The following is a 22,832-nucleotide window of genomic DNA, read 5'->3' on the forward strand; positions in this document are numbered from 1 at the left end:
CCTGTCCTGGGCCAACAAAATCTAGTCTCCTTCAACTCCTATCTCCCTTAGATCCCGCCTGAGATTATCCTCCCATCTACGTCTAGGTCTCCCCAGCGGTCTCTTCCCCTCAGGCTTCCCAACCAATACCCGGTGCACACCTCTTCACTGGATGTAAAATTAAATTAGTGCTAAACAACATTAGCGAGCCCCGTGTCTGCATCCACTACACCAGCACTCAACCTCTGTTATCACATGCATGCACAGATATTATCATTTCTCTGAATATACAGAGTAATCGATAAGTCACGAAACCCACATTAAAATAGTTATCGATAATATCTCGTTTCGTGAATCAGGAAATGTGTTAAAATCGACCCTTGGTTAGTGATAAGTGATGGTCTACATTCCAACACCCGACATAACAATGTTTATTTGTTTGTTTTTCTTTTCTGACTTCAATGAAATCTATTTTTTGGCGAGCAGGGCACGTGTCACGAATGTATCGCGTGACTTCCTAATCACGCGCTTATTTCACGAGAAAAAAAGGCAAATTACTCGCGAGCTACAAACATTGTTTTCAAATCTGTTACCTCTAACTTTACTTATTCAAATTGGCAAATAAATAGCAATAATAAATATGAATGAAATTTTATGTCCTTAATAAATAACTTGAATGAAATTGTAACATGAGGTTCAGAAGATACAAAGTTAAGGTTCAACGGAATAAAATTCTAAAAGTGCTAAAAATATAAAAACCATCCCTTTTTGCCAATTATAATTCAACTAGAAAATAACCAGTCAAGAATGATAAAAAAATAGCAAACAGTGAACCTTGATACTGTGGCATGGTTATTTTGTTCCTTACGCCACTTTGGAATCCATGAACAGACATCTGAAACTATAATTATGACAATAGTGATTTTACAAAATTATCGCTAGGGTTCGGATGTTTATGACCTAAAAACCGAGAAATATGCATGCAAATATGCCCCAAAATATAGCTAAATATGACCCCAAAAAAAGCTAAATATGACCCAAAAATAGCTAAATATCACCCAAAAAATAGCTAAATATGACCCAAATCATAGCTAAATATGACCCCAAAAATAGCTAAATATGACCCCAAAAATAGCTAAATATGACCCCAAAAATAGCTAAATATGACCCAAAAATAGCTAAATATGACCCAAAAAAGCTAAATATGACCCCAAAAATAGCTAAATAAGATCCAAAAATAGCTAAATATGACCCCAAAAATAGCTAAATATGACCCCAAAAATAGCTAAATATGACCCCAAAAATAGCTAAATATGACCCAAAAATAGCTAAATATGACCCAAAAAAGCTAAATATGACCCCAAAAATAGCTAAATAAGATCCAAAAGTAGCTAAATATGACCCAAAATAGCTAAATATGACCCCAAAAATAGCTAAATATGACCCAAAAATAGCTAAATATGACCCAAAAAAGCTAAATATGACCCCAAAAATAGCTAAATAAGATCCAAAAGTAGCTAAATATGACCCAAAAATAGCTAAATATGACCCCAAAAATAGCTAAATAGGACCCAAAAATAGCTAAATATGGCCCAAAAAAGCTAAATATGAACCCAAAAATAGCTAAATATGACCCAAAAATAGCTAAATATGACCCCAAAAATAGCTAAATATGAACCCAAAAATAGCTAAATATGACCCAAAAATAGCTAAATATGACCCAAAAATAGCTAAATATGACCCAAAAATAGCTAAATATGACCCCAAAAATAGCTAAATATGACCCAAAAATAGCTAAATATGACCCAAAAAAGCTAAATATGACCCCAAAAATAGCTAAATATGACCCAAAAATAGCTAAATATGACCCAAAAAAGCTAAATATGACCCCAAAAATAGCTAAATATGACCCCAAAAATAGCTAAATATGACCCAAAAATAGCTAAATATGACCCCAAAAATAGCTAAATATGACCCCAAAAATAGCTAAATATGACCCAAAAATAGCTAAATATGACCCCAAAAATAGCTAAATATGACCCAAAAAAGCTAAATATGAACCCAAAAATAGCTAAATATGACCCAAAAATAGCTAAATATGACCCAAAAATAGCTAAATATAACCCAAAAAAGCTAAATATGAACCCAAAAATAGCTAAATATGACCCAAAAATAGCTAAATATGACCCCAAAAATAGCTAAATATGACCCAAAAAAGGCAAAATATGACCTAATTTGTTATGAAAAAATATTCGCTAAAAATATAAAAAAGCGTTTTGCATTTCATTCATGTTATTTATTTACATACGCATGTACAACGATTACATTACTTGATTTCCTAGCAATTTTAATCAAACACCTCAGTCTCTTTAAGTTGTAAATACCTCGTTTTGGATCAGCATCAGATGTTGAGAAGACGTTATTATTGTCATAAGATAAATTTTATGAAATTATCCTTTCATGTATTTCAAATTCATTAATTACAAATAAATAAATGAACAAAATTCAAAATATTAAGTACCTTTCTTCATTCTCCTTTCTTGGCAGCATTACAATATATAACGATGTGCATTTTCAAGGCCTCAAATGAAAATCTTCGTAGATTGTCGAACAATATGATCTTGTAACTTGAGACATCACAAACGTTTCATGGCGTTATCGAAAATTACAGCGATAGAGGAGTGGTTTACTGTATCAAGAAGGATTAAGTCACCAGGACGGTCATCGAAGAGCGTGCCAATAACGATATTCCCTACATATCTGCCGTAGACATCCGTTGTTTCATCAACCGAAACTCAAATCTTATTGTCACCCACAGTACATGTAATTTCTTTTTAGAAAATCTTCATTCTTCTTCTTAGTGTTGATTCGTCTGGAATTAACCGAGTCATGTACTTCTCCAAAAAAAATTTAAGCTACTCATTTTTCATCTTGTTCAGTGATAAGTTGGCAGACACCATAATTGCACACAGGTCTTTTGAAAACTCCGAACTCTTGTTTGATGGTGAAGGTGTTGCAGTGTTATGGAACAGAAGTCGTTGCTTCCTTTGATGACTGATTTTTCAGCTCAAATTATTGTTATGTTTTGCCGTATAACAATGTTGTTTCACATTAAATCGCTTACCAGCTGTAACTTTAACTTTACAAAGTTTACAGAACAGAATTGTTCCATCACAACTAAAATATTCCACTTTCAGAACACTACACTTTCGGCATCTTAACTAACTCAAGGATTCGCTGTAAATGCCTGAGAAACGTAGTTACAAGTAAGAATTTTATACCCAAAATATGAATTTTATCCTCAAAATATAACCAAAATATGAAATCTATCCTCAGAATATAACCAAAATATAAATTTTATCCTCAAAATATAACCAAAATATGAATTTTATCCTCAGAATATAACCAAAATATGAATTTTATCCTCAAAATATAACCAAAATATGCTTTTTATCCTCAAAATATAACCCAAATATGCATTTTATCCTCAGAATATAACCCAAATATTAATTTTATCCTCAGAATATAACCAAAATATGAATTTTATCCTCAAAATATAACCAAAATATGCATATTATCCTCAAAATATAACCCAAATATGAATTTTATCCTCAGAATATAACCAAAATATGAATTTTATCCTCAGAATATAACCAAAATATGAATTTTATCCTCAAAATATAACCAAAATATGCATTTTATCCTCAGAATATAACCAAAATATGAATTTTATCCTCAAAATATAACCAAAATATGCTTTTTATCCTCAAAATATAACCCAAATATGAATTTTATCCTCAGAATATAACCCATATATTAATTTTATCCTCAGAATATAACCAAAATATGCATTTTATCCTCAAAATATAACCAAAATATGCATTTTATCCTCAAAATATAACCAAAATATGAATTTTATCCTCAGAATATAACCAAAATATGAATTTTATCCTCAGAATATAACCAAAATATTCATTTTATCCTCAAAATATAACCAAAATATGCATTTAACTACAAATATGACCGAAAACATAAAAATGACATAAATATGCTTTTATATGCAAAATAAATAGTCTCATTGTGATAATAATAAACCAAATAGTGTTTAATTTCAGTTTATAATTAAAATAGAAGCCTCAATAAAAATATGAGATGTCATGAACATCCGAAACCTAGTTATCACCAAACAAGACGTCTGTGTTACACGGACTTATTTATTGCTGGCTAACGTACCGACTAAGCACCTACTTCGAAGAAAGTCCTTCTTAAGTAGCTGAGAGTGCATTCAACTGTAGAAGAATTAGAGCATGTTAATGAAACACGAAAATTCGCTATCTTATTCAGAACAGCATGAAAAATTATCCTTATCATGCGTAAAATTAATCCACTCCAAATACTCTCTCCTAATTCAAACACATCTGTTTTAATATTATCGTAAATCTACTCTAAGGTCTTCTTGTAGACGCTGGTGGCGTTGCACTCTTGATTTAAATCTATAATGAACATCATTTCACGCACACCATATCAGCACGCAATTTAAAGATTCATGTTTCTACCTTCACGAACGGAACACTAAAATCAATATGGTGGTAGTGTTGCGTTGCTACGTTCCAAGGGACCAGGGCGACGGAGTCAAAGTCCAACGCGTGGTAAGATACGTTACGATCGGCCTTGAAGGGAGACAGAAAAACACGAGAACACTAGCGGAGTGACGAATGGATTATGTGGAAACTTGGTAGGCTACGACAGCTCACATGAAGGCGTCTTTCAATTTCCTTCTCTACCATCACACGCCAAGAAGTCTATGGAGCGCGTATTAATTCCGGGCGTCAAATTGCGGAGTGTTCCACTAAATCTGAAATATTGTGTAGTTGCTACACTGAGTCTAATTTTAAAGTGACTTTCAATGGATTAACCAAATGCTGAATGGGTCTGTCTACTATGTTTGATATGTATTACATGCTTCAGACAACCTCATTCAACAAATGTACACACGAAATAAAGTGGATGAACCACGTTTCCACAGGCCCGGAACCGTTAATTTTGACGAGAGAGTGTCCGTCTGCCGTCATATATGAAACTCTCCGCGTTTATACACGACTATGTACGTGCTGTTTGTTAACTGCATACTTCGTTGTGAATCAAAATGCATGATTCATTAAGCTATAATCCAGACTGCAAGATAATTATTCAGCTCTCAGTATGATAACAAACACTTAATTAGCACATTACCACACTAACAGCGTGTCCCTAACCAGCGGTTGGGCTATATGTAAATCCTGACACCGAGTGAAAGTATAAATGTATTCCCCGTGCTTCTGTAAAGCACGAAATTGTTACCCGACGCACTTAGAAGTCCTTCATAAACCAGTTAGAACGAGAGGAGATTTTTAAAAATGGCAAATGGGTATGAATTTGGAACCAATTATTTATTTTAATCCGTCTGATCACAATATAATTTTTATTTAAAATTTCTTATAATTAAGATAATAAAATATCATTCAATGGAAAAACAAACGTAATGAAACATCACCAAAAAACTACAGAAATCATAATTGAGTTTTAAGTTCTTAAATATATTTTACACCTGATGATGGTTTTATAAAAACCGAAACATGTTGTATAAATGTTCCGAAATGTAAATCGATCAATCGATATGGAACATGAATGATATTTTATTATCTTAATTATAAGAAATTTTAAATAAAAATTATATTGTGATCAGACGGATTAAAATGTGTTGATGTATCTCATTGTTTGTTGTGTCTTATTGTTTTTGTTGTGTCATTTTTTGTTGTTTGTTCTATCTCTGTGTTGATGTATCTCATTGTTTGTTGTGTCTTATTGTTTTTGTTGTGTCATTTTTTGTTGTTTGTTCTATCTCTGTGTTGATGTATCTCATTGTTTGTTGTGTCTTATTGTTTTTGTTGTGTCTCATTGTTTTGTATCTTATTGTAGGTCACTGCCACCGGGTATAAACCCATTTGCAGTCAATAATAAATATAATATATATATATCAATAATTGATATAATATTCACAATATGACGCAATTACACTATCTTATGAATTTGGAAGAAGACAGTTGACAGATTCAAGGCATTGTCTCGGTATTCATAATGGGAGACTGAGGAAAACGCACGTGATGCTAGGAGCCAGCGCCTTCCAGGAAGGTTAAAGTGGGCTTGCCCCATTTTTCGTAACACGCGATGGCTAATAAGAATAATAGCCGAATGATTTTCGTTCATGACACTGCAAGTGGGTGAAAGTGGGTTGCTGTTTGCAAGGAAAAGAAGATAAATGCATACGTCAAGCAAGCATCGAACATTACTTACACCAAAAGCTCCCATATATCGTTTTAGAAAGGCAGCGAGAAATCGAACAGTTTTATGTCTCGAGAGATCGCAATTTATCTTATCCATATTCTTTCCTTGCTCTTCACCACCGAGTGGAACATTTTCTCTTTGCTGTTGCGTTAGTTTTATCGAGCGCCGTGTTCAATCCCACCTCCTTCGTTAGATCGCGTTCAACACTCAGCTTCTGACGGCACAGCGTGAACGTATGCAATCGGACAATCTTCAAATACCGCTCTGTACCCACAAGATTACTCGTTCTAATTCTACGTCTGCGTACCTGAAACTACGAGGCGCGTCCACAAAGTAAGTTTCCCTGGGGCCGTTTACAGAAACAAAACACAATTTCATGGAAATATTTATTGCAACAGATACAGCAAGTGTCCAGCTATTTTTCAACATATTCGCCACCGGAATTGAGACATTTGTCATACCGTGGGACCAACTTTTGAATACCTGTGTCGTAGAAGTCTGCCGCCTGGGATTGGAACCACTGTGTGACAACCATCTCCGCCTCTCTGTCATTCTCAAAACGCTGACGCTGACCGGACAGGAATTTCTTGAGGTGTAGGAAAAGATGGAAATCACTGGGAGCGAGGTCCGGGCTGTAGGGTGAATGATTAAACACCTCCCAGCTGAACTCCTGCAGGAGACTTGCTGTCCGTCGAGCCGTGTGCGGCCTAGCGTTATCACTGACCGCACTTCACAGTCGGCGGGAGCTGGAATAAGAACCTCCATCTTCAACAGCTGCAACGATGCTACTGTGAGAACGCGGGAAGTGCCGTTAGTGCATGCGCCATGCTACGTCATTGCTCTATCACGTACGCACAGTCGCTTCGCGCAATATAAGGTTTGCTAGCTGTGGGACGAGTGGGAAACTTACTTTGAGGACGCGCCTCGGATAATTTCGACCAAGCATTCTTCGACGTCGATCAGGCGCTGTGGCAATCTTAAGAGTGGCCGGAGGATCAGAACTTCTGGGCCTCAAGAATCTTTCCTGGCGTAGATGTTTGATATTACAGTTACCAGTACACGTTTCATCAAAACTTTGACCAAAGTTTTCCAGTGGTTTCGAAGGGTCACCTCAGACATTACCCGGCAAGGATCCGGCTTACATAAGGAGACGCGGAACCAGAGTCATATCGTATCAAAGATGATTGAGGCGACAGACCCCGAGGGTCTGAAAGCTCTGAAGCTCTGGTCACTCCAAGAGATAATAAATACGAACAAAGAAACTTCGTCCGATTTGGGGCCTACTTGAGAATGTTTATCGCTGAGTTGTTGTAAGGCTAATCAAGGAACGGAGGACAGGTGGGTTGGGTACGTAGCACAGTAACACTGATAGTCCAGAACAACACGTACGTTTAATCTTGAACTCGTCCCTTCTTGCACTGAGCGATAATTCCTTGTTTTCACGCGGTGCTAATCTTGACAGCGACAGGACAAGCGAGGACATCGAACACGATAACGCGGAGTGATTGAAATTAATACAGCCAGGATTGCCTCTACGGGTCCCACCTTTTCGTTAGCTTGATCTATGGACATTCGGTACGACTCCTTGGACGAGTGATCGGCCCGTCGCAAGGCCTCTACCTGTACACAGGACAGCACAACACAGAGAGACGCGGACAAACATGAGTGGGATTCGAACCCACGGTCCCAGTGACCAAGTGGCACAAGGCCCACGCCTCAGACCACTGATAAGGCGATTGCTTAAATAACTTACTTTAATTAAGTTTAAAACGCCACTGTGGTCTAGCGGTTAGAACGCTGGCCTTGTAATCCTGGGGTCTCGGGTTCGATTCCCGGCGGTACCCAAATTTATAACTTGTGTTGGGCAAGGCCGTGGTCTAGGCAACACGGAGTTTTCCTCCGTGGCATCCCAACACTTACTCCATTCACACACAGAAGAAGGCAATGGCAAACCAATTCTGGATCATCTACCAAGAACGTATATGAACAGGTCCCCGTCCGAGAAAAGGATGGAAGGATCCTGTTCATATGGACCTGTCGTCAGACAGAACACTAAATAATAATAAGATGAGGTGGTCTAGCCGTTAGAACGCTGGTCTTTTAATCCTGGGGTCTCGGGTTCGATTCCTGGAGGTGCCCGAATTTATAACTTGTGTTGGGCAAGGCCGTGGTCTAGGCAACACGGAGTTTTCCTCCGGGGGCTTCCCCGGTTTCTCCGTAGCATCCCAACAATTACTCCATTCACACACAGAAGAAGGCAATGGCAAACCACTTCTGGATCATCTACCAAGAACGTATATGAACAGGTCCCCGTCCGAGAAAAGGATGGAAGGATCCTGTTCATATGGACCTGTCGTCAGACAGAACACTAAATAATAATAAGATGAGGTGGTCTAGCGGTTAGAACGCTGGTCTTTTAATCCTGGGGTCTCGGGTTCGATTCCTGGCGGTGCCCGAATTTATAACTTGTGTTGGGCAAGGCCGTGGTCTAGGCAACACGGAGTTTTCCTCCGGGGGCTTCCCCGGTTTCTCCGTAGCATCCCAACAATTACTCCATTCACACACAGAAGAAGGCAATGGCAAACCACTTCTGGATCATCTGCCAAGAACGTATATGAACAGGTCCCAGTCCGAGAAAAGGATGGAAGGATCCTGTTCATATGGACCTGTCGTCAGACAGAACACTGAATAAATAAATTAAGTTTTAACACAAAGGCGACATCAATTATACTGACGTCTGCACTGAATTAAAGCGACTAAACGACTCTCACAGATATCAAATTTCATCAAAACCCGCATTTACATTTCGATTCACCCACGTACTGATTTGAGCTCGAAATGTTCACTCCTTTTCCAAACTATTCTTAGTTTCCAGCGTCATGCTTATTGTCTAACTTCTCTTTAAAATTGGTCCCCTGAAATCAAGACGTGTAGATAGACGCCTCCGACTGAGGATCGTCGTAGGGTCGTTGAAAACACACGTTAGTAGGCGTTTGACTAAGGGCAACCCTTCCTTTTAGGTTAGGTTCAGCGAAAGGACAGGAACTTCTCTTAATAACACTTCTACACTGACTGTACCACAGTTCCCGGGTCACGCATTGCATTAGGACTCTAATGAAGGACGGAATTGAACATGGAAATTGTAATTTACGTACAAAGAAACATAGCAAACGGGGATTGAACTCACAGCCGACACTGAATATTCTGGCTAATGCAAATGAACACTGCCTTTCGCTGATTCTTCTCGAAACACGCGGCACTTATAAATACGTTTCCTGTGAAGAGTTTAACTTGCTTTGTAGTCAGGGCAATTTGTGTGATGGTACACTCACATTTTATTGATTCCACTCCTGTGACTCTAGTTCTTATCGTCCCTGAAACTACGCGTGCGTAATCCACCCTTCATATCTCGTGATGATGGAGGCAGTATGAACTCTGAAACGTTGGTTAACATCGACCAGACTACACAGCGCAACAACCCAGAAGACAGAAATATTCATACTCATCGCCCTGATGATGGAGGCAGTATGACCTCCGAAACGTTGGTAAACATCGACCAGACTACACAGCGCAACAACCCAGAAGACAGAAATCTTCATACTCATCGCCCTGATGATGGAGGCAGTATGACCTCCGAAACGTTGGTAAACATCGACCAGACTACACAGCGCAACAACCCAGAAGACAGAAATCTTCATACTCATCGCCCTGATGACGGAGGCAGTATGACCTCTGAAACGTCGGTAAACATCGACCAGACTACACAGCGCAACAACCCAGAAGACAGAAATCTTCATACTCAACGCCCTGATGATGGAGGCAGTATGACCTCTGAAACGTTGGTTAACATCTACCAGACTACACAGCGCAACAACCCAGAAGACAGAAATCTTCATACTCACCGCTGTGAAAGCCTCAAATCTTACATAATGTGGAAATCATTAAACGCAAATTGTGCGTGTTGATGCCTGTAACAAAGGTCAATGAAAGCTTCATATAATGTAAGGGGTCGTTGTTCTGTGTAACGTCACTGTCAACTGAAGTCTGCTTTATAGCTTCTGAGGTGATAATTGGAAGTAGACCGACAGAAACACGAAGACCTTCGTATGCCTTAATAATCTACGCAATTATTCAAAGATTTCTAGGACGTCTGCGTCTACATAGTCACTCTTTTGTGCCAGCAAACGTTACATTTTTCCTTCGTACATTTGTTTCAGAAGTGCCCGAAGCTTCCACCAATGACAGTACTTTGATGACAGGGACAGATAAGCCTTCCGTAAGTTCTAAGGAAATATAATTAATTATCTGGCTTATTAAAGCTTCTTCATTTGGTGTCCCTTTCAGTAGGACAACTCTGTAACTTCCACGAAGACGAGATTCTGATATTGATTAGCTATTGTAAAATTATAATTACATTTTGACTTAGGTTAAAACTTCGTGTAAGGATAAGGCTGCTATAAGCATGATTTACATATGTTTACGGGTCGTCAGTGTTATTAATACGTTCACTGCACTAACAATTTTTGACGTAAGTACGTCTATATTTTAGGGTCAGTGTCATTCGGCAAAAAGTGGAACTGCATTGTTATGTTACCTTGGAAACGTCAATTGTTTACTCGGCATTGTTGTTACCTAGGAAACGTTACATTACTCGGCATTGTTGTTACCTATAAAACATTTCATTACATTACCTTACCTTACATTACTTTACATTACATTCAGCTACCACAGACCCATTTTAAGCATAACTAATTCAAATTAAATAAGCAAAGTCTTAATCAAACTTTACTCAATTGTAAAGCATGTATAAAGGAAATATTTAGAATAAAGCCAATATATAAACTTCCTTTCCGTATAGACGTATTTACGTCTAATTCTCTGGAACCGTGGTTCCACTATCACTTTTTTACTTCAATATGTTGTTCACCTTGTCTACTCCCTGAAACCTGATTCAAATGACATATAATTTTCATTTTGTTTAAAACAAATAAGCTGACTGGCCAAGGGAAAAGTAGCCAAGTCCCCCTGCATGGTTATGCAACACAGAGGTACTTTAGCGTCCCGGAAATTCCAACAATCGGTCTTCACCCCTTTTTGTTCTCAGGAGGCCGACTAATTCCGAATCATAACGAAGCTCTTCAAGAGCTCTCTGTCGTCTTTGTTTCACACTTAAACAAATCGGCTCAGAATAGAAGTCTCAAAAACAGTTAATTGAGATCTGGATATGTACGAACAGAGAAACTGAAATACTACAAACAAGACAATGAGATTTCTGCTATTTTATTTGAATGCTACTGTACTTGGTTAAATACAAAATTCAGACACAAATTAATTACATTCTTCAGTTAACAGCTGCAAAGGCCAACCACGCAATTTGTGATGTGGTGACCAAACGACCACTTCTCCTGGTTAATAAACGTATCGGCACTATACCTAAATGTACAGGCTACCTCGTACAAATGCGAAGTTACTTGCATCACACACAGAAAACAGCGCTTACGTCGTAAATGACATTAATCTTAAAAGTTTGCATACCGTGTAGTGTATTAGAATAAAAATACGCAAACAAACAACTATTAACACGATAAAAAAGACATTATTGCGTATGATAATATTTTTATAGTGTTAATAGTTGTTTGTTTGCCTATTTTTATTTTTAGTCCATGACATTGCTTTTTTTTAATTTGCGGGGAAATGTGACATTAAAAAAGTTTCCTATAAAATAATGACATTACAAAAAACATCTACCCCTTACATAACAGTAGATAAATTATACTGCCCATTTATAGCGGGTGATTCAGAAAGGACTTTACAACTTTGAAAGTGTATAGAAATTTATTCAGAAGGCTTACAGAATCGGTTGGGGTGTCATTTTGTAGCAAAACAAATCAAGTTTGACTCACGTTGTGCTGTAGTACCGGATTCCGTCACCGCGAGCGCAGGCGGCAGTGCATGGCTCGAAAATTTTCTCATACCACAGTTAGACGAAGATGACCAAGAAGGACGCATTCACTTCCAGCAAGACGGCGCACCACCTCACTACCTCACAGAAGTCCGGGATTTCCTCAATAACCGTTTCCCAGGTCGGGGGATTGGTCGAACAGGGTCGATAGCATGGCCACCTCGTTCTCCAGATTTTACACCTCTCGAGTTTTTCTTATGGGGTTTCATTAAAGATCGTGTGTATGTTCCACCCTTACCTGCCAATCTCACTGAGCTCAAAGCTCGAATCACCGCCGCAGTTGCAGAAGTGACACCTGATATGCTGGATCGTGTTTGGCAAAAAATTGATTTCAGGTGGGATGTCTGAAGTATCACCAATGGCAATCACATCGAACCAAAATGACTATTTGAGGTAACACTTGATTTGTTTTGCTACAAAATGACACCTCAACCGATTCTGTAAGCCTTCTAAATAAATTTCTATACACTTTCAAAGTTGTAAAGTCCTTTTTGAATCACCCTGTATTAAGAGCCGAGATAGCTGAGTCAGTATAGTGACTAGCTACGGGCTGGACTGGAGTTCGATCCCGACGGGGGCACAAGATTTTTCCTCTAGCCTCTGCGTCCAAACCGTTTCTGGGGCACACCCAGCCTCCTATCCAATGGATACCTGAGTCCTTTCCTGGAGTTAAAGAGTGACCAGGGCGTGATGCTAACTACTCACCTCTCATCTAGTGCCAAGGTTACGAATGAGTAGGAGCTATACCGTCTTCCCCTCTAAACGACCTCCATGGCGTGTAGCAGGACGGCTATATAAGTTCATGAAAACCCTAATGAACTTTATGATTTATTTGTGAACACCAGAGACTCATCAACATAGTAAAAGGAGTGTGTAATTATCTTTTAAACACTACTTTAAATTTTGCCTTTTTATTTCTAAGACTCGTGGGACTTAATTCTAAATTATTGAAATGTTGATACCCGCATAATATTCTCTGTTCCGTGGACTGCAATGATGGATAAGGCCTGTTTGTCTGCTAACATTCTTAGTATCGTATAAAATAACGTAAACTTCGATCTTGAGTCATCTGGTTTCGATATTTAGTTACGAAACGCTGTAATCTTTTCACCACATAATTTAAATCCCGTAAATTTCTCAAATCATTCAATGCTTTATATAATTTTATGTCTAAACCTGTATGTAGATTACACTTATTATGGATTCGATGTTCTACCCCTAACGAATGAACACCATAAAGTACAATAGCGCTCTGATTACGTCAATTTTAATCCAACTCTGGTCTGATCGTTTTAATTTCCCTCCGACAGATTGAATATAGCTTGCGAGCATAGTGCAACCTGTAAAGTTTCAAATGTCAGCGTGGCTTATACACGGATTTCACTGGATTATCTGTAAATAAGGCAACAGCTGCTGTACGCTGAATAAGGGAAAGTTGGGAGTTGACGCTCTGGGTTCGAGCATGGAAATTTACATTTATAAAAAAAAAACAGCTAGTATATATCATGGCACAACCGTCGACAGTTGATACAAAGATAAAAAAAAAGCGAGGCGAACATCAATCACGCGTGTAAAAAGTTGGTGTTGTTAGAGGAAGTTTACGTGTTTCACTGTTTGTTTACATTGCCGTTTCAAATCACTTCGCTTCGCGCCGAGTTCTTGGAACTTTAACCTTGAAAAATGTTTCCCTGCACGCAATAATACGTCAGAATAGCAAACTTGACGCTGAGAAACTTTGGGAGTTGTGGTTGTTGTACTCACTCGCTTGAAATATAAACTAAAATGCGATACTCTACTTATATCCCTCTTGCCCGATTCTCGTTCAGTGTATTCGAATCATTTCAGTTATCTTATATCAGTGTTTTTAATATAACCCCAAGGATTCAAAACAAAGTAATAAAATCTTATGTTGCGTTAGCATAATGTTTTCCGAACGCAGACAACAAATACACACACGAGCCCATTCCTTTCCCTAAATAAAAGTAGCCCGCAACCTCTGCCTCAAGCTTTGGACAGGCTTTGAAACCGCTTGATAATTAGCGAGGATGTATACGCTATGAGGTTAGGAAATCAAACGAAAATTTGGCCTCCTCTGATTACTTTTGAAACACGTAGCATAAATGTTATTGTCGGTACTGAAAACGCATGCTTCTATCATACTGATACATTCATTATCATTGAAACTCTTTCTGCCTGTCACACTCCGAGAGAAAAAAAACAGACAATTTTTATAAGCACTCAGGAACTAACCTATTTTGATACGTCACATAGCAAATGAAAGAATTCATTTCTGATTATTAGTTCTAGAACTGGCTCGATACAGCGTTGTTATAACAAATATGCACCAACAAAAAAGTCGTATGTTCAACAATGAACTTACGTAGCATCTACTGTTACATGTAATGAATACTCACCAATATGGCGCTCAAAATCGTCATTGCAGGACAGAAAAATATAATTCCTATTTCATTGTTTAAAAAGCGAGAACAGTAACTATGAAATGACACTGTACGAGAGGGCAAGGTCGAGAATCAGGGACAGAACGACTTATTTAATCCTCCTTCCGTCTTACCTGGAATGCAGTATAGTAATGGTTGTAACAGGCTTCACATAAGATGACGCGATTGCGCAGTAGCAAGGACTGTCATCTGGTGGGAGGTAAACCAATCAGAGCAAGTCTTTCTTATTGCTACTGCTCGCTTCCTCTCGCAGCTGTCACACCTGAACTAGGTTGTCCTGGAAAAGAAATGTTTCAAGTCAGGGGCTACTGTGTTAAAAAAAAAAGAACGTCTCGCGTTTGATATCTCTTAGACGATGTACATGTTCAGTTACATTTGCGTTTAATTCGTTTAAGTGGATCAGAACACGTGCCACCAACTGACGGTAATAATGGTCTTAGTCTCCTTCAGTGCCATCTTGGACGTCTTCAAGGTCAGTATCTTGTTATATTCGGCCAGTACCAAGGACGTGTCAATTTCAAGTCGCTGCTGGAGGCTAAGTGCAGACAGAATGGTGCGTGAACGCTGAAGGACAAAGGCATGATGAACTGTTAATGACTACAAGCTATCGAATTGTCTCTGCAGAGTTTAGCTGTGATATTCATTGACGCCTATAGAACGTGGTTATTAATGCCCAAAGTCGTGAGGTGCCTAACAAATGGTTGACCTTGAAAGCTTCGTGCATTACGACAGAACTTAAAGAGCCGTCTTACCTTGAAGTCCTGTTTATATGGCAAGTCCAGAAGAGTGACATTAGAAGTGTATGAATTTATACAAATTTTAGTATTTGCTGTCAGTTGCAACTGTCACAAAAATTATTACGATTCTGATGAAACTATTTATTTATTTTATTTAGTGTTCTGTCTGACGACAGGTCCATATGAACAGGATCCTTCCATCCTTTTCTCGGACTGGGACCTGTTCATATACGTTCTTGGCAGATGATCCAGAAGTGGTTTGCCATTGCCTTCTTCTGTGTGTGAATGGAGTAATTGTTGGGATGCCACGGAGAAACCGGGGAAGGTATATAATCAAGTTAAATTAATTTTGTATCACAAATCTTGTTTTGAACGATCCCTGTGTTATTTCGACACACACATGAGACCAGAAATAAATTTCATCTGCTCCTGGCACACAATTTCATCTGACTATCTTTTTCTTGGTCTATCTACTTCACCTTCCTCTAAGACGGTGACAAACTGATGATCGCTCGAATATTGACGGAGTTACCACTGTTCATTGCAACCAGACATTACCGTGTTCACAAGACCCTGCCATTGGTTCGTATCTTAAGCCAGATTAATCCAGTCCACTCCCACACACCCAATTTCTTTAAGATACTCATTTTTCAATTTCTGCATTATTTACAAGATGTTCATAAAATTAAAGCAAAGCAATCTTTCCTGTTGTAATTCGTACTTTTGAATTTCACACAGTCGGTAATACCAACATGTCAGATGAACAGATTCGTCAGGTGGGATCAACACCAGCGCCACTTGCGACAGGGCCGTACACTAATGTATGGTTATAAATAAAAAAAGTGACTGTCGTATATAATTTTTTGTGTAATGTAGAATAACAATATGATGGCAGCTTGAAAAAAATTTCAACCTCACCAGGAGTCAATCTTATGACTACTACGCTACCACAGAACTAACGCATCTTAAATTTCTTGAAGAAGTCACATGATTTTTAAACTTTAAAACTAATGTTGCCTGAAATGAAGATGACTGACGTAATCTTTTATCAGCGATACAGAATATACGAACAACGCTTGTATCTACGGAATAAACATTTCCAGTCTCTTTTAGTATTATCCCACGCCTGAAGGTTTTTTTTTATCTTCAGATTTTACAATTAAAATTTTGTTTTCGTGTTATGGGGTGGAGGGGGGATATAGCTGACGTATTGTGAGGAACAATAAATGTATTTTACTGGGGGGGAAAAAACTGATCGAAAATATCGATACATCGCAGAAGCTGAATTCACATTGGGAAGCGATCCCAAGTATCTCTAGAACACAAAATGGTCTGAGACATACTCACTGGAACTATCTTCGTAATTATTAGCTTATCACTCATTTACAAAATGTTATATTTTTAATGCCAATTATTATTTTTTATTTTTCGTTATGATACCGATAACTAAACGTATATTTTTTAACGGGCCTCTTAGCATAGAACAGGCCTATCGATTGGTAAAACTCCGTGGTCGTATTCTAGCAGAATTCTCTTTTGATTCCCGGCTCTTCTGACTCAAACTGTCGTGTTTTCCTTCCTAAGCCAAAGCGAATTCTGACGTCACGATCTGACCAGTAGAAACGGTGTCAGATGTAATCGATTCAACTGGCATTCCGTCCTTACGTGTTTTCCTAGCACAGATTAATGACGGTTCTGAATAGACATTCGTGCTTTTAACGCGGTATTCGTCGTCCATATGACGTGCATGAAATGCAACAAGCAGCTTTCCAGCGTCATATTTTCGATTAATACCGCGTTGTCGAATGTCAAGATTTGTTGCTATCAAACGTAAGCTCGACTTTTTATACAACTCTGGGCCCCGAAAGTCCATTTCACACCCCCTTAACCTACCTCATAATTACTATTTTAATATTATTCTCACAGATGATTAATTTTAATGAAGACTTCCAGTGGGACTTAGCACATTTGCATGAATGTTATCGTAGTGTTAATAACTTTGTTCTGTTCACTCGAGTGGAGGTAAACAAGGTGGAATATTCCTCGTCTGTTGGTACAACTCTGTTGGGTCCAGATGCACTTCTTACCAACAGACTTTGTACGACTAAAAATGGAACAGATCAATATCTGGGCGACTAAAACATGTGGTTATTGTGTCCAACCGAGGGTGACCCAGTCTCTTTCTATCAGAATTAGACGCTGCAGACTAAGTTCTTGGTAACATTTTAATATTTATCTTGTTCAGAGATTTTCCTTTGGCCAGGATTATACTTATTTTGCCTTTAGGTCGTTTACATTGTGGGGGTCTGTTTCAGGTCTTGACGTCAGGTCGACTCATGCGCTGTAATGACGTGGCAGCGTCGGTAGAAGACCGTATGAGCTCGCGAGATCAGTGAGGCGTCGGTGACTGGCGAAGGGAGACATCGTCCTGGCTTCAGTCACAAACTTCGTCACCTGACGCAGAGGAAGTTCGTCGCTGAAGGAACTCGTGATAAGTGTTGTCCAGTAACGTCCATATTTCTTCTCTTAAACACGGAAAGTGTTATAAATAATGTTCTGTCTTTTGAATTTTAATAAATGAATGCAGCTGACAGTCCTCCTGCGAGCACAACTGTGGCCGATATGCAGAAACATGCTATCAACATGTTCGTGAGAAAGCAACCCGCAGGGAAGTTTCCTTCGAAACTGTTTCATCATCGTCAGTGTTACCACCCTCCAAACTGCAGGCTGATTATACGTTGGACACGGGGTGTGATGTGAAGAACACGGGAGGCTTCTGTTCGCTTCCAAACCCTTTCTAGTCTGTGGTCGAATGTTCAAGGACAATATTGGAAAGAGTGTTTAACGCTTATTACAATGTGCATTGTAACTTAGCGGGATTTATCCTTGAAATTTGATGTTCAACTCGTTTTATACAACGGAGTAGCGGGACATATAAGATGTTTCGTATCCTAAACCGAACTACATTTTGTCCAAACGTGTGTTAAAGTGTTAATAAAGATTACAACTATAAATCAACTGTTTTATCCACCGTTTACTACAAAACAACACCGGAAGGGAAGAGACAGGCTTTGACCGGAACAAAAATATCCTAAACAAAGGTTTTGAATGAAAATGTAAAGAATAAGAAGACCATAACTGAACTAATATTAAGCCTGAAAGTATTTGAGATGTTCCTGATTTTTGAATTACTATGTCGTCCCAAGTATAAATGACTTTAAGGTAGATTTACGAAACTTTAGACGAAATATTATAAACTTCCAGAGCACGCCGAAGTGCGTCATATCTTATATCATTCCGCACTTAACAATTAAATTATCGAATTCCATTTCCCCAAACTTTGTGTGCTGAAATGAATATTTAATCTGCAAATGCTTCTCACAACTGTGAAACAGAACTAAACGCTAGAAACTTCTCAAGACGTGCGTGTAATACAAGAAGACTTAGAAATACGGGCCTAATTTGAATGAACGCGCGGAGAGACTTGTTATGAACCGTAGCGCGTGTTCTGCTCTGTTGGAGCAGGTCACTTGGGATGATCCCAGTTTGGTCGCTTCGCTCGTCGTCCTCCTGCTGATCAACGTCATGGTGATCGTGGGAAACTGCCTGGTTATCGCAGCGGTCTTCATCAGCTCCAAGCTACGCTCCGTCACGAACCTCTTCATCGTGTCCCTGGCAGTCGCTGATCTCATGGTGGGGCTCGCTGTTCTACCTTTCAGTGCCACGTGGGAGGTCTTCAAGGTCAGTCCCATCTTAACTTCCGCCTAATTTCGATTTAACAATCGGTGAACGTGGTAGTATCAGAAGTTCTGTAATTCTCGGCCCATCTGCGGACCGTACGCTTGGAATCATGGGTAATAATGACGATGTTGTCATGTCTGTTCCAAAAACATCAACTGGAGCTGGCCATACTTAACTGTCGAACCATTATTCTCAACAAATATCAATCCACTCTTGAATTTGACACTGTCCGCCGGTGTCGTTATCTGCAACTCAGAATTTTAAGTCTCTTTTCGGTGCTTTTGCTGTATTATTTTGATTTTAATTGATAGAGTCTCAAACAAACAGGCATGATACATACAGTCGACAGGCCAGGAGAAAATCCCTGCTAAGAATTCGATATACGCGCATGCGCAAGATTTCGCGGTGAATGACGACCCATCCTAAAAGCATTCGTTCCACATCCACTGAACGAACAACAGACAACAACCTTCCACGTGTTCAAATGGGTACAGCTTTAAGATTACCTCACAGCGGCACAGTGATTTAATCTAGAATATTATCAGAACACATTAGAGATGCACAGTCCACAGACCAGGAGAAAATCCCTGCTAAGAATTCGATATACGCGCATGCGCAAGATTTCACGGTGATTGACGACCGATCCTAAAAGCATTCGTTCCACAACCACTGAACGAACAACAGACAACAGGCTTTCATGTGTTTTAATGGGTACAGCTTTAAGATTTACCTCACAGTGGCACAGCGATTTAATCTAGAATATTATCACAACACCCACAGGACACAGAAGAGACGCTCTCACTACAGGCTAATCTCAACTGCCTGATGTTTTCAGTCTGTGTTGTAGTAGCCTTAAACTCTGACGTGTCACAGTTCCCACCAATAGCAGCCCTCTAGTCCACCTGGCAGTAAACATTCCCCCCGCACTGACCAGAAACGACTTATAACATCAGGGTTTTTCTCGTCATCTATGGACAGTAAGACTGAAGACGTCTTCCCTCAACCGGAGACTATGCTTTGCTATAAACTAGTTTTTTACTCGCGAGGACCATCTCTAACATGACAATCGGAATTTTCTGCTACGTTCATAAAAATATTCTATATGTAACTACATTAAATATCATACAAATACATTGCTTTAATCTAGTTGTGAAACTCGTTATCCCAATCGAAGACTTCGTGGGTTTATTCAGAACCCCCATACTCATACTTTGACAGAACTTTGAGAAAGCCATCAAATGTCTCCTTCCGAATTCGTCACTGCCTACTACCAACGTTAGACGACTACTGGGCCCTGCGGATACTTTTTTTATTATTATTAGTGTTCTGTCTGACGACAGGTCCATATGAACAGGATCCTTCCATCCTTTTCTCGGACTGGGACCTGTTCATACACGTTCTTGGCAGATGATCCAGAAGTGGTTTGCCATTGCCTTCTTCTGTGTGTGAATGGAGTAATTGTTGGGATGCCACGGAGGAAAACTCCGTGTTGCCTAGACCACGGCCTTGCCCAACACAAGTTATAAATTCGGGCACCGCCGGGAATCAAACCAGAGACCCCAGGATTACAAGGCCAGCGTTCTAACCGCTAGACCACCTCATCTTATTATTATTTAGTGTTCTGTCTGACGACAGGTCCATATGAACAGGATCCTTCCATCCTTTTCTCGGACTGGGACCTGTTCATATACGTTCTTGGCAGATGATCCAGAAGTGGTTTGCCATTGCCTTCTTCTGTGTGTGAATGGAGTAATTGTTGGGATGCCACGGAGAAACCGGGGAAGCCCCCGGAGGAAAACTCCGTGTTGCCTAGACCACGGCCTTGCCCAACATAAGTTATACTACGAAAAATGAAATATCAGAGAGAATTCACACGAAAGGTGTAATCAGTAACAAATGCGTCTTTTGCAAGTTCTGCAGCTGCTCTGTTTAATACACACGCAGGGTGAGACGATAGGATGTGACGTATTTTAAAGTCGTTTTCCACCTTGCGTGGAATAAAACTGGCAGGCAAAATGCTTCTGAGAACAAAGCCATGGATTTAGGTGTTAAATCTGGGTCGGTTAAAATAAGTACCAGTTTTGGACTTTTATGAAATTAATTTTGCTTTAAAAGTTTGGGATTTCAGAAAAAGAAGTTACTAATGAAAAGCAATTAGGCAACTCTCGGTTTACGAGTTCCGTTCCATGATGTTGTTCGTTAAGTGTGTCTTGCATTTCTGAACTTTTACGATACGTACCGTATACGTTAGCAGCCATTTTTAAGCATTAAAACCATGTACTATCGAATGGTATACACGTTTTATTATAATGTATATATGCGTTATGCCACTGTGGTCTAGCGGTTAGGACGTTGGCCTTGTAATCCTGGTGTCTCGGGTTCGATTGCCGGCGGTGCCCGAATTTATAACTTGTGTTGGGCACGGCCGTGGTCTAGGCAACACGGAGTTTTCCTCCGGGGGCTTCCCCGGTTTCTCCGTGGCATCCCAACAATTACTCCATTCACACACAGAAGAAGGCAATGGCAAACCACTTCTGGATCATCTGCCAAGAACGTATATGAACAGGTCCCAGTCCGAGAAAAGGATGGAAGGATCCTGTTCATATGGACCTGTCGTCAGACAGAATACTAAATAATAATATAATAATATCGAATGGTATACACGTTTTATTATATGGTTTATCGTATACGATACGTAACGTACACCACGCGGTGTGGCATGTAAACCAACGTTTTTTTAACTGCCTAGATTAGTTTTATAAACCAAGAACAGTTAAGTATAATTATAATATAATAATTTTCTTATAATTATTGTAATAAATACATTTTTTAAAAGTTTATTTATTTATATCTTACAATTATGTTCACTATATTTTTAGAATTTCGTTTTATAAGTAACTCTACCTATTGGCGACTTTAAGAAATTTTAAATGTATTTTGACGTTCGTAAACCGAGAGTTGCATGCCTTTGTAATAACAGATCAACCTCTGTTCTTAATAATTTTTCAAAGAATATGACTGTTTCTTGTTATTTTAATTTTAAATTGTACTGCTCTCAGCATGAGATCATGAAGTACATCCACCAATTCAACCTGCCTCGATTTTATTACGAGTTTCGTTCTTTATCAACGTCACACTGACAACTTTTTAACTTGGCGATAGATTTGTACTCGCTCCTTCAAACACTTAGTTACCGATTATACACCATCTGCTGGTTACCCAAATTACTTTACCAATGGCTTAACGGGGCTGTCTCTGTTTAATCCATTTATCAATTACTTGTGCAATGTTCTTACGTTTTCCAATAATCTTCTTCTTACTGATGACATAAAGACGCTCGGGGTCATAACGTCTCCAGAGACGTTCACTGGGGCATCTCTAACCTCATGAAACTTAACGTTGAAGAAAGATGAGTTATTCTTTACAGGGAAAACTGAAATTACGTGCTTCTAAGCACAATTTTCTTAGATCTCCTATTAATCTATGGGCGTCTTAGAAGACTTTTTCTAGATTTAAAACTATTTTCACTAACGCGAAGACTATAAATTTCAACAAGTTATAAAATTCTTCGTTATCGTACATACTGAAAACTTTTACGTTTCATGTTTACGTATATTATTTATTCTGTAA

General features: G+C 39.0%; 1 protein-coding gene and 1 long non-coding RNA gene across 3 annotated transcripts in view; one reads left to right on the forward strand and one right to left on the reverse strand.

Moving 5' to 3' along the window:
• Window positions 1–22,832, forward strand: part of Oamb (Octopamine receptor in mushroom bodies) — a 109,910-nt gene that overhangs the window by 33,206 nt on the left and 53,872 nt on the right. For both annotated transcript variants that reach the window (XM_087357828.1, XM_022058098.2), the window contains exon 2: window positions 17,777–19,202. In XM_087357828.1, coding sequence (XP_087213954.1) covers window positions 18,951–19,202 — 252 coding nt within the window. In that variant the 5' untranslated portion in view covers window positions 17,777–18,950. The remainder of the gene's footprint in view (window positions 1–17,776; window positions 19,203–22,832) is intronic.
• The window catches only part of LOC110826950 (uncharacterized), a 76,309-nt gene that overhangs the window by 26,701 nt on the left and 26,776 nt on the right, over window positions 1–22,832 (reverse strand). The window contains exon 3 of the long non-coding RNA XR_002542176.2: window positions 14,838–15,001. This is a non-coding gene — a long non-coding RNA (uncharacterized LOC110826950). The remainder of the gene's footprint in view (window positions 1–14,837; window positions 15,002–22,832) is intronic.

This window comes from Zootermopsis nevadensis, unplaced genomic scaffold (genome assembly GCF_977971745.1).
Source record: "Zootermopsis nevadensis isolate Lab colony 2312 unplaced genomic scaffold, Znev_1.0 Znev_ptg000028l, whole genome shotgun sequence".
Lineage (NCBI taxonomy): Eukaryota > Metazoa > Arthropoda > Insecta > Blattodea > Termopsidae > Zootermopsis > Zootermopsis nevadensis.